The sequence below is a fragment of the Pteropus vampyrus genome, unplaced genomic scaffold (assembly GCF_000151845.1).
Source record: "Pteropus vampyrus isolate Shadow unplaced genomic scaffold, Pvam_2.0 Scaffold25, whole genome shotgun sequence".
Lineage (NCBI taxonomy): Eukaryota > Metazoa > Chordata > Mammalia > Chiroptera > Pteropodidae > Pteropus > Pteropus vampyrus.
The window spans coordinates 8,287,781-8,310,059 of NW_011888806.1; the positions used below are offsets into that span (position 1 = coordinate 8,287,781).

The 22,279-nt window shown below is 37.9% G+C and overlaps 1 protein-coding gene across 2 annotated transcripts in view; it reads left to right on the forward strand.

Annotated features, from left to right (window-relative positions):
• FAM13A (family with sequence similarity 13 member A) overlaps positions 1-22,279 on the forward strand; it is a 247,805-nt gene that overhangs the window by 220,267 nt on the left and 5,259 nt on the right. The window contains exons 15-23 of one of the 2 annotated variants that reach the window (XM_011356296.2): positions 2,980-3,193; positions 3,683-3,821; positions 4,570-4,651; positions 5,476-5,696; positions 6,357-6,440; positions 13,157-13,252; positions 14,723-14,806; positions 19,930-20,126; positions 20,697-20,798. In XM_011356296.2, the coding sequence (XP_011354598.1) occupies positions 2,980-3,193; positions 3,683-3,821; positions 4,570-4,651; positions 5,476-5,696; positions 6,357-6,440; positions 13,157-13,252; positions 14,723-14,806; positions 19,930-20,126; positions 20,697-20,798 (1,219 nt within the window). The remainder of the gene's footprint in view (positions 1-2,979; positions 3,194-3,682; positions 3,822-4,569; positions 4,652-5,475; positions 5,697-6,356; positions 6,441-13,156; positions 13,253-14,722; positions 14,807-19,929; positions 20,127-20,696; positions 20,799-22,279) is intronic. The other variant, XM_023528428.1, reaches the window with a different exon arrangement.

Sequence of the window (22,279 nt, forward strand, 5' to 3'; positions counted from 1 at the left end):
GAATGCCAACTATCAAAACACGAGATAGCCTTATACTTTTAGATTGTTTCAAACTAAAACAGAAAGAATAATTGGTTTTATTTATTCTTTACTTATATTGAACTATGTATTACATGTAATTTTATAACTCTTTTGAATAGGAGCCTTGAATTATAAAACCGTATGGAATAAAGAGAGAAAAAGAGATAATTCATATAAACATTTCATGTTGCATAGGTGAGAAACTTCTACATGCAGGCTGATGATCAAGCATACCTTTTTTTTATTAAGGTTGAAATTCATAATGGTTCTACATTTCTCACTTTAAAATAAGTGAATTCATCCACCCTAACTCTATTTTTAAGAGAAAATGTCACCCATAAATAAGCTTTATATTTCATATATAAACCCCTGGTGACACTAGGAAAACGACACACTTGGTCTTCTTTTCAGTGAAGTGGGTCAAGAATGGAGCCACAAAATACAGCTGTGCTCACAAAGAGAAAATCTGATGAATGGCCTCATGTGGGCCACAGAGCATCAAACAAGCATAATTCTGTTCCACGAATAGTAGTTTATAGTTAATTCAGAATCACAATATATCTTTTACTGGAGCCATGTTTGGTTAATGGTCACAGATACTCATTTTGCAAACAGAGACCACATAGTTGAAAATGTAAAAATTAGTCGTAACATTTTCTAAGAGGTATTCTGCTAGATTTGGACAAATTAAAGGGCTTTCAGGATTTCCAACTAATTTTTGATAAGTGGTAATGCCAAACTAGCCAGCACACCCATATGCCAATATCAACATCAGACTATTTTGTCCATGCCCTTTGTCCCACTAAACCACCTTGCCCTTCCCCCTAGTTGTTTTCCTCCTTTCCTTCTCTGTGGTGAGGTTATTGCCTGCGGCATTACTATACTGTCATAGCCATCTTAACCTTTTTCCAGACTTGGCTCCACTGATTTTAATCCTTGCAGAAAATTACTGCTGTTTAATGAAATATCATGAAATAGAAGATGCAATCTGGTCAGGTTAGTAGTTCCACTCTCTGCATCTTAACACTACATTTTTATTATTTTTCCAGGGATTTTCACCCTCCCCTCCTCACCTCTCAGTCTGATTTTTCACTTGTATGTTGGCTGTTCAGAGCTGCTCATATCTGAGCCCAGCTCCTGGGAGGAGTCAGCTGATAGCATTAGTACAAATGATGAAGCAGCTCCTGTGTATCTCCAGCTTCAGCCAAGTAAATCTGCCAACATATTCACTACCACTTTTCGAGAGTGAATAGACAAGAATCTGTCTTCAACACTGCCTTCAGTTTTTGAAAATATTTATATTATCTGTGTTCCCAGATAAGTTGGTTCTCTTTATATCTTGAGAAACTATGGACCTCATTCCACATGAAGTCAATTTTTCTTTTTAATTAATGTGCTTCTCTCTCCTACTACACAGTTGGGTCTTCAAAAATTTCAGATAGTCACCCTTGCTATTGAAGCACCTGGCACATTCTAAATTGAAGCACTGTGCTGAAGTCAAGAGAATAGTTTCTAGTACCAACTGTTGTTATTGATTACGTATTTGCTCTTCTTTGGGTTTCAGTTTCCTTATCTATAATCTGTTGAGTTGAATCAGTTCTCAAACTAAAACAGAGTCATTTAGTCAGTTAGCCATTAGTCAGTTGCATTTAGGGTCACTTGTACAACTTTTAAGTGCGTATGTGTACGTGTGTGTGGTTGTGTCTGTAGACGTGCATTTTACATAGCTGGACCCTCGCCTAAAAATTTCATTTAATTGGGTGGTGTGAGGACCTGTACTTTTACATTAGGAGTTATTTATATCTCCCTGTGTGACCCTAACGTGCAGCCAGTTTGAGAAATCACTAGATTAGATGATGTATGATGTTTCTTTCAATCAGGTCTAATGATCTATGATTATAATGTGATCTTTTTATATAAAATGCTGAGTATTTGTTTAAGATAATTTTGTAGATTTTATAAATACTTTGCTAGCTGAAGGAGCAACTGTTCCATGATTCAAACTGTAGGAATCCCAGAATTTAAGATCGTAGCCAAATTCTAGCCTTGTTTAAATCACAGTAATCCACAAATGTATTTAAAGCATAACTTTTTTTAATGCATAGATTATTACAAATGAAATATCCTACCTCATTTGAGACCTAGCTTTAGAATATATTAAATAGGATTTTTTAAATAAGGAAAGGAATATATTGAGGTAGGTCTTGCAGTAAATAAAAATAAATATCACCCTATTCCCTCCGAAAATCACAAATCAGAATTTTGTGCTGAATATGTTTTTTATTAAAGATTGTCTAAGATAATTTGTACAGACTTGTCCTCGGTAAGATGTTGTTTTTTGTTTTTTTGTTTTCTGTTGTTTTTACTAATTTACATATGCATCTTACTTTAATGGCAGTCTTGAGCAGCTTCTGAACTTTGAGCTGCAGAGCATGCATCTTAAACATGCTAATCCCAACACGCTAAGCAGAAGCACCCAAAACAGCTTACTGAATGACCTCAATGGAAAGTGCAAACTCCTAAATAAATGGACTTTCACACGATTAATGTGATGCCTTAGCCGATTCCTATAGTCAATAAAAGATGGATAGCCATGATCCCAGATATCTCCCTCCCTGATGCATGTGCATTTTTTTTTTTATAATGTCTTCACATGGAAAAGTTTTCGTCCATGATCTGGAGGGAGGGGGGCAGGAGTGGAAGCATTCTCGGCTCTCCTCTTTCAAGCCTGTTCCTCAGGGCTGCCCTAGCAAATTCTCTTTTGAGAGTAAGCGAGGATATCAGATTCATTTGGTGATTCTGGTCAGGACATAGTATCCCTCGTCTGAACCTTAAATCTAAAATGAGAAACTATTCAGCGCCTCCTAGATTCAGTGACTCCTTGGTACATTCAGAATACTTGGCAGACAATTGTACTTTAAAGAACAGTTTTGACCTCTTAACTTCATTATTTTCCAGAGCCCATACCGACTTTGTCTTCATGGCAGCAGGAGAACGTGAACTCTGATGAAGCACACCGCTCCCCACAGGCCGGGCTCCTGATTCGTCAGCTTCTGGATGAAGACAGCGACCCCATGCTCTCTCCTCGGTTCTATGCTTATGGACAGAGTAGGCAATACCTGGATGACACGGAAGTGCCTCCTTCTCCCCCAAATTCCCATTCTTTCATGAGGTATGTTTCTTTGTGTTACTGATAAGCAAATACATCATTGCTAGAAAGGTTAGTAATGCTGCTGATGGCCAGTAATATTTTTAAGTTAAGTTGTAAGTCTGTGAAGGAACGTGCTTGAAATTCTCCCTCCTAGGACACTGGCTCCATCACAGTATTTCAGTTGAACCGTGGCCCAACTGCAGTATCACATATCGAATTTCCATTAGTACCTCCTTTCCAAAACTCTCTCAAATTTAACTTTGAGGTCTGCAGCAGATATTTTAGTCCTAACTTTGCCAATTATAAACGAGCTAGAGAAGATTAGACCCATTTAGTGGATGGGACATAGAGCTCGAAGTCACAAAATGAATTAGTAGTCAAATTTCTTTCATTAGTGAGGATGGAGACAGTTTGCACCCTCCCCCTCCATGCCGCGTGCTCACCCCCCAGCCCTCCCCAGCCGGCAGTGACTGACTGCCGGGGAAGCTGACCCATGTACACCCCTCACAGGCGGCGGAGCTCCTCTCTGGGGTCCTACGATGACGAGCGCGAGGACCTGACACCCGCCCAGCTCACACGAAGGATTCAGAGCCTTAAAAAGAAGATCCGAAAATTTGAAGACAGATTTGAAGAGGAGAGGAAGTATAGAGTAAGTGCGTCCTCACAGGGTTCTCTTCATCCTCTCCCCTCCCTGGACATGACATGCCAGCATATCAATAATTCAGAGAAGTGATAAAGGTTAAGGGAGAGTTCTAAGGAATCTCAAAACAAAAAGGGAACCAAAGCTGAATAGTAAACCCCGATAAACCTCGGACATCATGTATCAGCATTTTCCTCGCACAAGTATATTCTTACAAATCAATTGAGTGTTTTAATCTATATTTTGTAAACTTATCAGTGAGCAGAAATGGGGAAAACTGTTAAATGAAGTCTTTTGTTTGGCTAAAACCTCATTCAAGATTACCTTCTAAAAGTTCATTAGTATTGACCTTATTCTACTCTCAGCTCTATCCTTAGTATTTCCCATAAGAGTAGCAAAAAGGCGTTTTTCAAGGTGGTTGCAATATAAAATATCACATACCACTCTGCTTTCTATACTGTTAGCCTGACAGGTTAAACCTTACAAATAATGGAAAAGGGGCTGTGGACCTCATAGAAGCCCGTGATCATAAAAATCCAGCATTTTGCCTCTGAGGTGGTATTTAAAAGCATCAAAAAAAAGAAAAGATATAAAAAAGGATAATAGAATTACACTAAAATTTTCTCTGATTAGTCATGGTTAATTTCTTATTCCAATGGGACTCAACTTTCCTTCCATTTTAAAATAAACTGATCATCAAATGCTTCTTTTTCCTGCCCCAATTCCTAAACATTTACTTTAATTTTCCTTTTCTCAGCCCTCCCACAGTGACAAAGCAGCCAATCCAGAGGTTCTGAAATGGACAAATGACCTTGCCAAATTCCGGAAACAACTAAAAGGTAGGTAAAGTTCTAGACCGAGGGCATGCTTTCTGTAAAAGAAGCTAGGTGCAGGATCCATGTCTCACTGCATGCCAAGGGTTACTGCTAAAATATTTCAGAAAGACAAGTTTCTTGAAGCTGCTTCTCAGAATTCAGGGGACACCTTTTCCATGTCTTCACATGAACTCAATCATAGGGCAACTCAGGTCAGCCAAGATGCAAATTCTGCAACATTTCTTTATTTCCCTAAATCACTAATATAAGAATAATGATTTCAGTTCAACATCCATTAATTACCTCTTTAATCCAAGGTTTTATTTGTTGTGGTGTCAGGAAAACACGGACAGACACAGAGATGGATATAAAAAGCTTTCATCCCTCCCCCTCAAAAGACTTTGCTGTCTTTTAGAAGATAGATTCATATAATCAACTCAATAGAATACAAAGTAAAACTAATTCCAAAGTGAATTAAAAAAAAAAAAGTCAGCCAGTAGTTGAGTGCTAGATCGATAAATATCTTTAAATACTAAGGGAATAAGTGTAAGAAGAACAGAGAACAGCAAACAGGTAGCTGTGGCTAAAGCATGGATGTTAAATAAAATATCTAGAGCTTTCTCAGGAATTAGAGTTAGGGAAACTGTCCAGATAATCCAGGAAGACATTATCATTTTCTTCAGTTTTATGTAGTAACCCAGAGATTTCAACTAATATTATAATTAGATACTTTCTTTAAAAAAAAAAAAAAAAGACGAGCTAAGCAGTTATTAACACCACAGAAAAACAATTTGGGTTCAGCAGACATCAATTCTCATATATCCCTTCCCCCAAATCTTTTCTACTAGAGTCAAAATTAAAGATATCTGAAGAGGACCTAACCCCCAGGATGCGGCAGCGAAGCAACACACTCCCCAAGAGTTTCGGTTCCCAGCTTGAGAAGGAAGATGAGAAGAAGCAAGAGCTGGTAGATAAAACAATAAAGCCTAGCGTTGAAGCCACACTGGAATCCATCCAGAAGAAGCTCCAGGAGAAGCGGGTGGAAACCAGCCGTCCTGAGGACATTAAGGTGTGGTGATTCTGTGAGGGCCCCAAGCTAACAGCATGCTAATCCTGAACCATTCCAGTCAACATGGAAGAAACATAGGGCATGTCACATGGATCTCAGTGGAAGAGTGATAATGACACTTTTTTAAACCTCCCACACCCTCATCTTCCATACTCTTAGATGTCTAGGGAAGCAGATGAAACAACTTCAGAATGTTTTAACTGTAGGTACTTTGATTTTTTACTACAAATCGAAAGCAGAAAACTCTGTTGTACAGATTGCAGAATAAATTTGTTTAGTTTAATACATGGTTTGGTGACTCTGTGAGGTGGAGGGATTATAGACAAACCTTTGGGACTGTATAACCTTAACTGTAGTCATTGCTTGGGCCATTGAGCTAAGCCCAATGTGCCTCACACAGCCTTGCTTAACTTAGTGTTTAGCACACCTTTGCTGCCTCAGGGATGATACTGGTAGCTGATGATGATTCTGCTGTGTATCCATATTTCTAGCAAGAGGTCAGGAATAATTGATCCTAAGTGAGCTTTGGATAGAGTTAGGAGGAACTGTTTTATGAGGATTCTTTTTAACCTTACTTTAGGAAACTTGTTCAACTAAAAGAAGTTGGAATGTTCACAAATGTTTCCCCCTTTTCATTTCTCTGTCTTCGTGTTTATACAGGATATGACCAAAGACCAGATTGCTAATGAGAAAGTGGCTCTGCAGAAAGCTCTGTTATATTATGAAAGCATCCATGGACGGCCGGTATGTGAATGTACTGAATTTTCTTTCTGATCGGGTTAAATTATGTGGCTTTAGGAATGGATCTTCAGTGTTCATTATTTTGCAAATGAGGTAGGGTCTCTATGTTTAGAAGATTACTGTATTTTTCACCAGAACTAAGCTTTCCAAAGGCTAAACCTAATAGATGCTAAATTCAATTGAGTTTCAAAGAAAAATTAGTTTGCAACTAAAATTTAGTCACTCGTGTCCTGCTTCAAGGGGGAAATGGTAGAGGCAGGGTATAAATTGGTACAGAGACCCCAGAGGGAGGAGACTCCTCTGTGCCTGGTCTGCCCTCATAAGCTGCTTCTGGCTCTAGGCATTATCTATAAAATGAAGGTGCTTAAGTTCAGTCTCTCGGCAATGCAGTTGCAGCCAGTGTTTGTCTGTAGAGAAGTTCCAGCTGCCATCCAGACCCTAAAGTGTGAGGAATCCAAAATGTGGCTTTCCCTTTTTATAACAAGGAGCATTTGAGGCAATTTGTTAGTGAGTGTTTATTAAGTGTTTGTTCCTAGTCTGGTGGAAGACGGTAGCATGATAGGAACTTGTAATTAGATATCCTTGTCAATTACTCTTAGTAACCTGTTCAGAAGGTGGTCAAGAACCCAATAAAACAAACTCTTAAGAGCAGATATAAAGAAGTGTGAAATTTATGTTCACAGTATGGTTTATATAGCCAAAAAGCATGGGTCTCTTTTCCAGTCTCAGCCATAGCTATATAATTGAGATAATCTTTTCATCTAAAATAGGTTCCTTTAAATAAAGAAGCTTCCAGAATAAAGCACTAGACTCGAAGGTCCATGTGGGCAGGGATTCTGGGTTTTGTGAACCTAATCCTTAGCAAGTGCAAGTCTCAACATGGAGTATGCCCAGTAAACTATCTGTAGAATGCATCTTCCATGGTATTTGGTTCTGAATTACCAAATTTAAGTTGAAAAAAGAAGAAGCTGGGGATGATGATGATTGATTTTGCTAGCCTGTCCCTACAGTGGAAAAATACTGGCTCTTTGGGATAATGGTCATGTTTCAAGCCAAGTTTTTTTTTTTTTTTTTTTTTTTTTCCCCAAGCCAAGTTTTGTTTTGGATTTTTTAAAGGCATTGAACCAAATAGTAAATGCACTGGCACTCACATGTGTTGTGCAACTTTGTCTTTCCCTAATGGTGTATTCCAAACTTGTAGAGTTGGAATTTAACTTCTTTTTACAGAGAGAAACCTGTCTCCCCACGGAAGACTCAGAGCCTTTAAGGGTCTACTCTAGGCCACCAGACAGTCCTAGGTGAGGGAGGTGGGTCTTATGTGTTTTCCTTCTTTTCATTGTATGGATTCATGTCGGTGACATTGATAGATGCCTTTAAAGACTTCCTTCCCTGAGGCCCCAAGATCTCTCAGCTGCATTCTAGTCTTAACCTGAACTACCAGTTCAGGGGGTTGTGGGCCTTGGTATGTTGCTCTGAATTGACAAATTCTCTCATTCTCCCTGGACTATGGCAACCTGGATTCAGAACCAACCCTACTGAGACTAGCTCTGTAACTTGGCTGCTTAAGTAAAGTCTCAGAGCCTCAGGGCTTTGTCTGTGTAATAGTTGTCTGTTATAGGTTTTCAGGGAGACTAAATTACATTACCGATACACATACATTTACCTTTAGACTGTCTGGCACTGAGAAAGTGGGGCATAGTGGCTTTGGTGGGGGAGTAGGGAATTGCGCCATAAATGATCATTTTCATTTCTGTTAGAATTATATGTTCTGCTCTCTGGGGCCTACTTCTTATTAAATGATCGAATCGGGGAAGAATGTATATTTTTAGCATTCTTAAATTTTGGAATATGAAATATTAGTTCTTGGTCCTGACTTATGATTCCCCTTTCATCATTCTTTCCAATGAAAGAAGAACACCTTTTGGGGTCAATTTCTGGCACATCATTGGGCAGGGAACAAATGCTGTGGGAAATTTGAGTGTCATTTATTTCTGGTCCCAATTCAGAATCTCAGAATCTAAAACATGATACTCTAACTTCCTCAGGAAAAGCAGAGTCCATTTGATATCTGGCCAGTCTGAAAATCAAAGAGTGAACATTTCATTGTCAGATCTGTGGTGTTGCCATGGACCCTGAACTGTAAATATCATTTAGGCAACACTCTTCTTAAAAGAAAAATATGTGTACTTCCAGAGCTAAACTATCATTCTAGACTCCAGGTTTTTTTAGAAAAGCTGGTGCTCAGCGCTCGTGGGTTTTTGCTGAGTTTACGGATTCTGATTTAAAAAGATACTAACTGTCCAAATCACAGACCAAAACAATTATCTGCCACATCTGTACATATTTTACAAAGGCTGTTTGCTTTAACAGGGCACTCTACATACAGACTGACACATATGAAAAACAAAAACACACTCATTTACACACTGGCACATAGTCTCTACTAATTATTATGACCCTGTCTAGTCCTGAATTTTGTCATCTAAAAAACAAAGCTCTTGCAACTCTAACATTCCATAGTTCTAATTTTATCTTTATCTTTGTAGTAAAAGCATCAGTCATTTTATCTTTCACCTTTGTGGCACTGTCTAGATGAGGGCTACCAAACTGATGTTTTCTTAGGGAAGTTTTATTTGAGGCTAAGACAAAACCCATCACAAAAGATAAAGCAAGCAAATGCATGTATCTCCTCAGGCCTTCATGATTTCTGCCCAAGGCTTGCAACTGTTTAAATATGGATAATTATTAGCTGGTGTTTCCTTCGTTCCTTGAAATATTATCTGAGACTTACAGAGCAACCAAGTAGGGTAGTAAGAGGTCAGTAGATGAAGATTTATTTTAATCAAAAGCAAAGATATAGTGGAAGGTGCTGCCTTCGCCCATTAGATCTCCATATCTAGATGTTTATACTGTCTTGATTTGTGTGCAAAAATACATCTTAGTAATAACTCTATTTCCACACATTGGAAAGCCATTCAGAGCTACCACTTCAATGAAAACTCTAGGTTTGCGGCAAAGGGAGTGAAAATATGTTCAAAAGACAATATACTTCATGCTTGGTCTATAGTCATTCCCAAGCAATTATGGATCATAAAGATTTTCTCATATGAATTCTGCAATTTACCAATCAGGAAACCAAGGCTCAGAGAGTTTTGCTGACTCTATCAAAAGGTCTATTCTTGGTTAGTAGCAGAATCCCTGAGAGCGGATGACTCAAGAGTAACAATGGCAACTTCCAGTTTCCTGTGGTCCACTTAATATCAGTCAACCCTTTTCTGACAGTTCAACCAGCCTCCGCTTTGTTTATATAATTATTGGTTAGCTTTTGGCTCTACTCACAAACCCAGCACTGACAATTGCATGTGACATGTATTTATGATGGGGGAAGCTGTATTAACTTTTAGTATCCCCAAGCCTTTGGCTTCAGATATATATCATGAAAATAGTTCTGTATAATTCAAATAGTATTAATTTTTCCCCCACCTCAGACTTAAAGATCTTTGATATTTTTGGTGTTTAGATACTTCTATCAAATGCCAGTGTTTTTGATGGAGTTATGATGAGTTCGAACACTCCATAGTCAAAAACTGGATTTTATCAGATCATTTACAGGTGATTAGATCCTGAGGGTCATTAATTTAATGAGCAGTTCATAGAAAATCTAAATATCAGTGTCATAAGCCAGAGAATAAAGCCAGTGATCCTCTTCATTTACTCCAACTAGAAAATTTGGTTTTTGAACAAAGAATTAGAAAGGAAATTGGTTTCTGTCAAATTTGCCACATCTGGCTGATTTTACCAGCTAAGTCTTCTGTAAGCCAAAGATGTTTCTGCCAAGCAGCCAATAATAGGATGTTAGTCCACAATGGGGAAATGTTGACTCCTTCTTATATTTTTTATTTTTAGTATGTCTTTTGGTCACTAAACCATCTATTGTTTATCTTGCACATTATATTGCACTGCATGTCATGTGTTGACAATTAAGATGTGCCTTAACCTCATCTGCAATACATTTCATGGATACATCTTATACTGAAAAAATTATTCACTGTGTTCCAGTCCTAAATTTCGTCATCTTACATGTGAAATTGTACTAGTCACTCTATTTCTGTTTCTCAGACTTATTTATGGCTGCTGCTTAACTTTGGTTGAAAGATAACATAAATACAGAAAAGGGCCCAGATTATAAATATATGTTGAATTTTCATGAAGTAAACAAATCCTGGTAAGGAATAAATTTCTCACCAGCATCCAGATCAAGAAACAAAATGTTGTCACACACCCGCCTCATGTCACTTTCCTGTCAATACCATGACCTCTCACCCAACCAAGGAAAAACATTATCTCGACTTCTAGCACCGTAGATTCGATTCACTTATTTTTTAATTTTATGAAAGTAGAATCTTACAGTATGTGTTCTTTGGTGTCTGGCTTATTTTACTCGGCTTTGTTTTTGTGAGATTAATTCAAGATGTTGCATATAGCTGTGGCCCATTTATTCACATTGTTGTATGCTATTCAGTTTGGGGAACATACCTTATCCATTCTACTGTTGTTGGGCATATGGATGATTTCCAGTTTGGGGCTGCTATAAATAGTGCTGCTATGGACATTTTTATATGCATGTGTCTTTTGGTGAACTTAATGGCCATATTCGTTTAGTTTATATTTAGAGTGGAACTGGGTCATATGTGCAGCTTTAGTATACACTGCCAAATAGTTTTCCAGAGTGTTCACCCTTTCCAGCAGTGAAAGAGTTCCAGTTGTCCAGCACTCCCACTGACGCTTGCCACTGTCTGTCTTTTCATTTTAGCCATTGTGGTTGGTATACCATAGTAACACCTGTGGGTCCATCCTCAGGGGTTTTTTGTATATAATTTCTGAGTTCCCTTCCACTTTTCATAGGCATTTTTTAAAATAAAGTACCAATTTTAAACTTCCCTTAATACTATAGATAGTAGAAGCAGGAAAATGCCATCCACCATTTAATATTATGATATCAGGAAAATATAGAAATAAAAGATGATTATTGTTTCTAATGATAGAAAATAAATCCACAAAATGTTTTTGCATTATGACAGGATTCTATCTTTGTTTTTGAAGTTTACTGAAAGTTCACTTATTGTTGATCACTTTGAGAAAGGCAAATATAAAAGGCAGCAAAGGATAATTCATTTATGCACAATCCAGAGTTGTCTTCAAAGTTGAAGGCTCAAAAGGTCCATAAAAGAAATGGTCAAAGCTAATACTACTTGCCCTTCCTTGCTTTTGTAGCTCTTGCCTCATGTGGAAATAAAATGAAGAAGGCAAACAACTATCTTGAAACAAGGATACTTCATCTCATTCACCACTTAAGTAAACAAGAGAAATGCATGTATACCTATGAATTAGCATACCTATTTATGTTTGAAATATTTATTCACTCATTTCTCAGATACTTATAGAATAGTTCCATTATGTCAGGCCCTGAAATAGTTGCCAGGGATACAAAAACACAAACTCCTGCTCTCAAGGGGCTTATAGTCTAAAGAGGAGATAGATATGTCAACAAATAGTTACTATAGAGTATAAAATGTATCATCCATTGGGACTGCTATGACAGAACACCATAGAACTCAGTGGCTTTTACACAACAGAAATTTATTCCTCACAGTTCTGGAGGCTGGGAAATCCAAGATCAAAATGCCAGCATATTCAATGTCTGGTAAGGGCCTCCTTCCTGTTTTGTAGACAGATGTCTTTTTGTTGTCCTCACATGGCAGAAGTGGTTTCTTTTATAAGGGTACTAATCCTATTCATGAGGGCCCCGCCTCCCAAAGACTCCACCTCCAAATGCCATCACATTGGAAATTAAGTTTCGACATGTGGATTTTGTGGGGCAGATACAAAACATTCGGTCTATAGCAAAGTATATGTGAAAATACACAGGTTGCAGTAGGTGACACAAAGGAGAGAGAGTAAGTCTTCCAGATAGATTTTAGAAGAAGGCTGCACAGGGGAGGTGGCTGTTGATCTGGAATTTGCCAAACCAGGGCCAACCGGGGGTAGAGGGAACTAAACCAGGAAGTATGAGACAACTTCTTCTATCTCTGGAGCTTGAGGTATGCTGGGGAGAAGGAGAAACAGCAGATGATAAAGGGCTTCAAATACTATATTAAATACTATACCAGAGATTTGGGCTTGATTTTTCCCCATAGCCTAGAGAGTCAGTCCTTTAAACATTTTGAGGGCTGTGCCAAATTTTAGGGATACAAAAATGAATCCATGTATTCTATTGGCAGGTGTTCCCTTGAACACCCACTGTTTGCCAGAATCTTGTCCTTAAAAGCAAAACAATTTTATGGGGGAGAAAGACACGTAAAAAAATTGATTACAGAACTGCATAAGTATTATAAAAGAAATGTGTGCTTTCTTCTTCCCTGGACCTAGAAAATAGTAAATTGTCTAGGAACTCTGAACCTCAAGGAGTTTTAAACAGGGAAATGATAATGATCATAGTTTTGATTTAGGAAAAGCAATACTGCTAGTGATCTGAAGCTAAAGCAGATATTTTAAACATTCATCAACTAAATAATGTTATCAGTTTAAATAAACTTTGAGAGACTGAGAAGACTTCAGTCGAATCATCAGTGCTTTCTCTAGGCCCAGCACATGCTGGGGCAGCTGGAAGCCTGACCACCTGGAGCAGGCTTCTCAACTCTCTTGTCCTTGCTTTTCAGGTAACCAAGAATGAACGTCAAGTTATGAAGCCACTTTATGACAGATACCGGCTGGTCAAACAGATCCTGTCCCGAGCCAACACCATACCCATCATCGTGAGTTCACCACCTCTCTGTTGATTACCTAGTTGAATGAGCCCTAGCTATGTTAATAGGACCCTGACCTGCTTTCTCATTAAAGAATCGCCTTTAATAGTTAAAGCTGCCATTAATATCTATGGCCCCTAAGCTTGAAGAGTGAAGAATTTATCAAAGACTGAGGCTACATTTGTCAAAAGTGAGCATATCTGAACGTGATAGAATTATTTTTTCTTTTGGGAGTCACGCTTTGGCCATATTTATCCATCTGACATGTGCTGGGCCAACTCCCTTATTCTTTCCTCAGAGACAGAGCACCAAGGGGACAGGGCTGTGCTTTCTCCAGGCTTCTCCACACCAAAGAGTGCCTCTCTGGTCCCAAGGGCCCTCTGTTAATAGTCTTCTCTCTCCCTCCAAGAAGGGATAAGGCCCTCAGGAATCATATCCAGGGAGAAATTCTTGGAGGAACTCAGGAGACCAAGCCTCCTCTTTTTGGAGGAGGTAGAGAAGTATAAAATGGAAGAAAAGGGAGGACGGCTAATGACTGTGAAGGTGCTCTCAGTGGCCGCCATCTTTGGACCTAGCCACTTTTGGCTTCTGAGTTCTAATTTAGTCTAATAGTAGAGAGCAGCAACTTGCCTTCCACTGTGGGAAAGTCTTCCCGGCACTGGCCAACTTGCCCTCCCCCCTTATCCCAGTCCCGGCTTTTCCACCTCCAGCTATGAGTGCGGTGTGAATGCCCTGTCCCTCTCCGGGGGACTCTGTTGCTTCCTCAGGGACCCTGGGGCTTCCTTTGCTTGCCCTTAGGCTTTTTAGTAAGCACAGCCTTCTTCGTTGTTGTTGAAATGCGTATTCACCTTAGCTGCTGCACTTCTAGTCCTGCTTTTAAATCTCCTTGTTTATTTCTAGGCCTAAGCTGTGGTCTTTATATGTCTTTTAATGGTGTACTTGTTCATATGAATGAGAGATGGTCCAGAGACCTCAGGCAGTGTGTTTGAAGAAAGCTATTTTTCTAGAAATTTTCAGAAGAATAATTACTAAACTAACCAGTAAAAGAATTAAATCTCAGGACTGGTTTTCATTCCTCAGTTAGGAACCTTTAGTGTCCTTAAATAGGTGAGTGGACATCAGGGAAGTCAGGTAGCCTTTGTATCACTCGGTGAGCGTACGTTATTAGAGTCGAAGCTTCTCACAGTTCAGGTGTTCTTGGAGTTACTGTCATTGGGGATCAGGTGCTTTCCCCTCAGGTTTTTCCCACGTGTTCCAAGCTCCTTGGTTTGTGTATGGGGGCTCAGAAGTGAAACAGCACTTGGAAAAGAACTTTAGTAGTTCCTGGTTTTCCTGGGAGTTTTTGATGGGGAGGAATTCAAGTGTATCGTTAAAAGGCAGTAATAAAGTACTGATGAGGCAGATGAGGCAGAAGAGGCAGAGAGCTGGCGGGAAAGGGGAAGGTGCGCAATGTAACCTACTTGTTAACGCCTGTCGCAGGGTTCCCCCTCCAGCAAGCGGAGAAGCCCTTTGCTGCAGCCAATTATCGAGGGTGAAACGGCTTCCTTCTTCAAGGAGATAAAGGTGACCACTTGCTAATCTGCCTCAGTCCCCTCCCTGCCTCTTGTGAATGGAGGGGCTTGTGATTAGGCCCTTTGGTGGTGGCTTCCTGTAGTGTCCCCAAAAATCTGCACACAACCACCTTTGAACAGTCCTTTTTTTATTTATGTTATAGACGTGCTTAGTTTCCTTAGTTTCATTTCATTCCTCCAGGTTTTTGTTGTTGTTGTTGTTGTTTTTACTCTTTGTTTTCATGGGTGATTCTTTTGTTTTCACAATGTTTTTAGTTGGGGGGCGGCTTTTTGCCTATTTGGAGGATGGATTTATATTTCAAAATTTTGTTAAATTAGCTCACTGGGTAACTCTTTTTCTAAAAAAAAAATCTCATTTACTGAGTTTATAGAAAAAATAAAATTAACAAGGGCAATATGTGTGTGTGTGTGTGTGTATCACACAATAAAAAATTACCGTTTTATAGACAAATGTCTTAGTTGTCTTTGACAGATTTGCCAGTACAGTTTCACCCACTCTTCCTCTTGCCTTTCGCCTGGCGGATTTAGTCCTCAGTGACAACTTTTTCTGGATTGGGAGGTATAATCTGTGCCCATAGATCCATGTGTCTCTGTATGGACCTAAATGGTCTGGACTAGGATCAACCTCTTTCATGTTGTTGTTTCTAGATAACTAAACACACTGGACAACCTCATACAGGGCTCTAGAGATGAAAAGTCAATGTCATTATTTTTAAATCAGTGATTGTCTTTTAGTAGTTTTTTTAAGTCCGAAGGGAGAGTAAAACCCAAAGCAGAAGTGAGTTTTAAGAGTTTCACTTGTCATATTTCTGTGACAATTCCAAGCCTGGGATGGTCTTTTATTTGCTGGAGTTAGGAAAGATTATTTCAGAATATGGAGGCCTCATTCCCACAGAGGGACGCCAGTTGAGAAACGCCCCATTTCCTCGCCTAATTCTAATTATAACTGAGGTAAGGTGTCAGAAGTTATACAGTCTTCTTTTATTTACTCTATGCCTTTTCTTACTTCTTAGGGGTCTTAAATACTTCAGATACCTAACTTTAAGGTATTAGGCAATGATTGTGCTTACTATTCATATTATTGTAAATAGAATTTGTTTTATGAAAAGCTCTAAATGTGAAATTTAGGTGAATGTGCTATATTGTGTCTTACAAATTAGAGCTATTTTCTTACATTAAGACAATTGAAGAAGATATATTTTGTCAAGCTGGTAATTTCACACAAAAATTAAATCACTGTAATTAAACAAAGGTGGGCAATTGTATGTATGAAAATTGATATATTTCTCTTAGAATCATATGATAGAACTGTTACTAGATGAAAATGTGTTCTTTAGCACATCTAAAATATGACACAATAATTGCCGTATTAAACAAATGGAAGATATACTAATGATGCTCTTTTTAAAAAGAGGACATTCTTCTAAATCTTATCCTTTAGCTCAGTTTTCTTTTTCACAAGTGTATTTTGGCCATGGCTCTTTTTCTAGCTCACATGATGGTCAAAATTTCAGATAATTTTGCAATGATTACATTGCTTTTGTAAATAGTGCTATCTTTTAGTTCATTTTGTTCCAATTGGCCAGGCTTATTAGCATGTATTTGGATTGTACTAATTCTTGGCAATTCTGCTACAATTAAAATTTGGCATGTGTGCAGATAAGAAGATTGTATCTAAGTTGTTTTTTAAAAACTGTCCCTGGTTTTAAATGTTTATAGGAAGAAAACAGCTGTGTATGAAATAGAGCCAGCTCAAATTCTGAGGCCCTAAATCTTCCAGCCAAAAAATCCTAGAGGTCATCATTTCTCCCATCCAACATAAATATTTCCTCTGAAACTTCTCTGACAGAATAGAGACACTGTCTCTAAGAAGTGATTCCATCTTCAAACTTGATAAGTTTATAGCAACAGGGAGAGTAAGGTCACTCATTACTGTAGTAAACATCAATAATAACTAAAAACATTGTTTTGTAAGTATCATTTTTAAAATTATAAAATATGACAATTATATAATATGTAATTTAGATGTATAAATATGTTTGATAACTATAAAATATCACAATTAATGAATAATTAAAATTTATAATATTCATAATTATTATTAATATATTACTTTCTACTTAATAGGCTTAGCTTTGCCCTCTGGAACAGCATAGAGCTTCTTCCATGAGCACTTCATATATTTAGTTGCCTGCCTGCACATTCCCACCCACATCCTGTGAAAATTTTTTCTGCACACTCCTCTTACTATTGCTCATGTGATATGGATTCCAGACCTTCCAGCAGTCCAGTGACTCTGCCTATATACACACCAATTTATCTTTCTTAAAAACTGAAACCCGGAACTATACACTATTCTAGATATGGTTTAACCAGCAAGAGAGTAGATCAAGGACTAGTCCTGACCTCGATCTGGTTTACTAAAGCCCTTTAGTTCTACAGCTCTGTGACTACATGACTGTCAATGTATTGTGAGGTCATTTTTGTCTTCCTATAACAGGATGTCTCAGCTTCAGCACTGTAGACATTTTGGGCGGGACAACTCTTTGTTGTATGGGGCTGGCCTCCACTCATTAGATGCCACATGTGCACTATAACCACCCCCTCCACGGTTGTGACAAACAAAAATGTCTCCAGACATTTCCAGAGGTCCCCTAAGGGACAAAATCACCCCCAGTTTGAGAACCATTGCTTGTTACCCTGTCTGGTTGGTTTATGCAATCCCCAGCTTCCTTTTCTATGGATTGCTTATTGTGTATCAAGCTTTTTATTTTCCTAATCTAATTATAGAAACTTGAATTTTTTCAGTTAATTTTTTTCATACATCTGTTCCAGCCTCATGAAATATATTAAATCTAGATTTCGTATTGCAGCATACCAGAGATCCCTATCCACTTTGTATTACCTACGTGTTTTTTGAATACGCCATTTACGTCTTTATCCAAGTGATTGATAAATATAGAGTAAGGTAGAGTCAGGTAAAGAGCCTGCTTTAATAGACTTTTCTCCAGATTCATGTCACCATCGCTCTGCACAGATTTTCACAAGCAGCTTTTCTTTGGTAGATCAGCTCACCTCATTCTTTATTGAAATCCAGTTGTTATGCCAATTTTATCGAACAAGGGAAAATAGTTTTCATGACTTGTTTTTAGGAGCCAATGCTAGTCACCGTTGATCGTTACTATTATTTTTTTAATCAATTGCTCATACATTATGTATTGATTCCTTCTAGAATCAGTTACCATCATCGTGGTTGCTAGATGATGAGTTTCATCTATTGATTCCTTCTAGAATCTACCCAATATTTACAACAACCTGGTAGTCTTATAATTTGAAGATCTATTTGGCTATTTCTCTTTTTCCTTATGATTGTCATAACTTACCTAAAATAGTTTTGTTTAGCTTCATCGTTAAAAACGTACAAGACACATTCTCACATGTTTAAGTTCTCCCAGGCCCCTGGGATATAATTCATAAGGCCAAGACACCTAACTTTATTTCTTATGTGTCTTAGGTTTTAAAACTCTCTTAATAGTTTGTATTTCTCTTTTAAAATTGAATTACTAGGCTGTTTAACAGACATTTATTGAGCACCTTCTATATGCAGGCACTGGCCAGGCTCTGCAGACAGCAGTGTTCAGACAGGTCCACATCCCTACCTCTGTAGAGTTTATGGTCAGGTGGTTCCACCTGGTCTTCTTCATGCAGGGGAAGTGGGTGGGGAGCAGCAGACTGAGTGTCACTGCCTGTGTGCCAAGTGTTCCTTATGAAGACTACATAGGTGGGAATCATTACTTCCTTTTACAAATGAGAAATTTTTAAATTGTCAATTTAAAAATCACTTTTACTCTATTAATTTAAAAATGTTTTAATAATATAAATTTAAAAAAATTAATAATGAGGCATTTACTTCCATGGACCAAGCAAAGAAATTGAAGATCAGAAGTCACCCCAGAGAGAATCTGGAAAAGCCACCTAGTTTTCGCCAGTGTTATCTTTGTAACAACTTTGTTGTAGTTATAAAATAGTCCTTTTTTGTTGTTTTGTCTGTTTATTTACGTTATTTCTCTTCAGAGACACCATTATAAGTATACCAAACTCTATGTAAGAAAATCCACCACAGGCAGTGTACATACTTGTACTTTGACCACCAGTGGTAACTACGGCTGCCTCCTGAGATTAATCTGCTGCAGCGGCACTGAAGCCACTTGGTTTAACTAGAACAATTGATGTTGTGCTTCCCGTTGTTCATGTAGCTGTACTCCTAACCAATTTTTTCATTTTTCAAGATATTAGGATATTCTCTCCTGGTCTGATTGTATATTTTGGTGGTAAATTACTTTTAAAATCTCTCTTTCAGACTCTGATATTATTTCTGCCTTAGACTTACATAGCTTTGAAATTGGCACTAAGAATTACTAATTTGACTTCATTGTTCTTCTAACTGCACTATCATCGAGGTAGAGAATATAATACTTTTCTTAGAATCTTGGATGCTGAGAAATACAGACATATCCTTGGAAGTTCCTTGAGAAAACTTAGGAGATTTATGATTCTAATCATGGGAAGATAGACGTTTGGATCTTCTCAAAAATTCATTAGATTTTGTGTATCAGGCAACCATGAAGTATTTTATAATCTCAACTCTTAAATAGGAAGGCTATATTGTTCAATTTCTGAGAATGTTCATAGCTTAATAAAAAAATACTTTCTGAAATATACAAGTAATGGAATCCTGAAAGCACTGATTGCTGGTGGTGGATTTTGTTATGTATTGTCACAGAGCTGGGAACTTTTAGATTCTTTTGCATCATTTGATTGAGAGTATAAATTATGATGGTTGTTCCTCCATACCCTCAGCCTTGACAAATGTTAATGTGATGTACACTGATCTTTTAATCGTTTTTTCCCCTATTGAGTGGCTGTGTTCAGCGTTTGTTATTTACTATGTGTATATAGATGTTCAGTAATAAATTCATAATGTGTGTTGCTAAATGTCAATACAGAAGAAGCTATATGGTGTCTAAATAATTAAAAGAATGTTAAATGATACTTGTAAAGAAAGAATGTCAGAAAAGTAACCACATTTTGGTTGGGATTGCTCTGTATCTCCAGGAAGAAGAGGAGGGTTCAGAGGACGATAGTAACACAAAACAGGACTTCATGGTCACTCTGAAAACTGATTTTAGTGCCCGTTGCTTTCTCGACCAATTTGAAGATGATGCTGATGGGTTTATTTCCCCAATGGATGATAAAATACCATCAAAATGCAGCCAGGACACCGGGCTTTCAAATCTCCATGCTGCTTCAATGTATGTCATTTTGGTGTTGAAATGTTTGGATGAAAATAACTTTCCTAAATATTGTTTTGGTCTTTGTACTTAAATTGGCGGACAGAACACAAGTGACTTACCTGGGGTACATGTGTGTGGATAAAACAGTGATTTTTTTTTTTTTTTAAGCTTCTGGCTCAGTTTTGGTATTTGCATCATCCCATGTTATTTGAGGGAGGATCTGAGATCTTGCCTAAACAATCAGATGGTCTCTATAAATGACACTGTGTGGTTCTGTACTCCACAGCTCATCAGTTAACACTCACTGAGTATAGATATCATCTCTTTCTTTCAAAGCAAACTATGACAGAGCACCACGAGATATCACAAGCCCTAAGAACATTGTAGCTGGAGCCCCAGAAGTCATAGCAGTTGTCAGTATTTCAAGGGATAGAAAACACCCATTTCTGCTGTCCCTCAGCTCCCTCAATGGTTTTGCATCTGTGTATTTTCCTCTTTGTCCACAACACTTATCAAATTACACATTCATTACATTTATAACAAGTCAGATTTAACTCAATTTTCTCGAAATTTTTCTGCCCCTCTTAGACCAGAACTCTTGGAACACCTTCAGGAAATGAGAGAAGAAAAGAAAAGGATTCGAAAGACACTTCGTGATTTTGAAGACAATTTTTTCAGACAAAATGGAAGGTAAGGCATGTTTTCCTTTCCTCTCTGCACATACATCCTCTTTTTCTTCTGTCAGATCTGTGTGATGCCTCTGATGTAGGAACCGCTTTGCATCTGCCCTGTAACCTAGTCCTTGTGTTTGTGTGTGTCCAGGGCCTCTTTGAGGTTGACTGTGAGATGATGAGGTTTGTGTGGTCCTTCAGGAAGAAATCTTCTTGGATAGAATCCAAGACTGATGCAGACCGAGCTAACACTTATAAAACTAACCCGTCACATCAAATTCTAATCTAAAATGAGCAGCTTAAAGCTAAGTTTCCAGTTGACAGCACTAGTTTGTTTTGTTTTTCGTCTTAAGAAACTAGAAAGAGAAATAAGGAAAGGCGGATTCCAGATCTTGCTAGTTATAAAGCACATTTTAAAAGCAAACACGATAGTTGTCAACTTTGAATGAAAAATATACAAGAAGCAGTAAATCCACCTGATTGATAGGGTTTTTTTCTCCAGTAAGTTTGAAGGCATAATGGAATCGTTATATAACATTATGCTGAGGAACAGTCTCCTCCGTTTGCAAGTGGCTGCACACAGCATGTCTGACTCACATCACAGCAGGAGATAAGGGTAGAATAGATTTGTATCTCTTACATTGAAGTTAAGTTGTATCATTTTAAATGGATTTAATTTTAATATAAATTATCTAAATAGTGTAAATATAGTTTCTCTGTAAGTCCCCTTTATATTTTGCAAAAGTATTAGGAAATAAAAGGACCATAAAAATTAACTTTGGCATTTAGAATGTGTTGCATTACAGTTTATTTCAATTATTGTATAAATTTATTTTTAAGATCTCTGATTTGACTCTGTCCTGTAATGACGTGGTCAAGATTTATAAATTTTATACCTAAATATTCTCTTTTCTTTCTCCATGTGTTGCAGGATGTTTAGAAAAATATAGATAAGCAGATAAAAGAAATAATACCCCAAATAATAATAATAATACCCAAAGGTAAACCAGGATTAATGTTTTGATGGGTTTCATTCCAGTCTTCTTTCTAGGCATAGTTGTGGTTTGTCTGTTTATCTTTCTTCTCATATAATTATTGTCACATTATATACAGATATCTTATACATGAAGAACTATATATATAATTATGTAAACTTCACAAGAATTCAGAGAGTATAATTGATGGGAATTAATAATCATCTTACAAGTTTAAAACTCTGAGTGACTTCATATCATAAATCCTGGTTCCCCCATTTCATCTCTGAGGAGGGCGAAGCCCCACAGGGAGTACGGCCGAGGCTCTGGTCCTCCCTGCCCTGCTCCCTTCACTGCCCTCAGAAGCCAGCTAGAGTCCTTTCCTTGAGCAAGGCAGGGCATGAAAAAATAACTTTATTTTTAGTTCATTGAACAAAATAAGTCCCATGTCTGTTCTTTAATAAGAAAAGGAAGCCTGGTGTTTGAATGCTTGGCATGCGCATGCCAAAGTGCAAAGAGAAGCAGG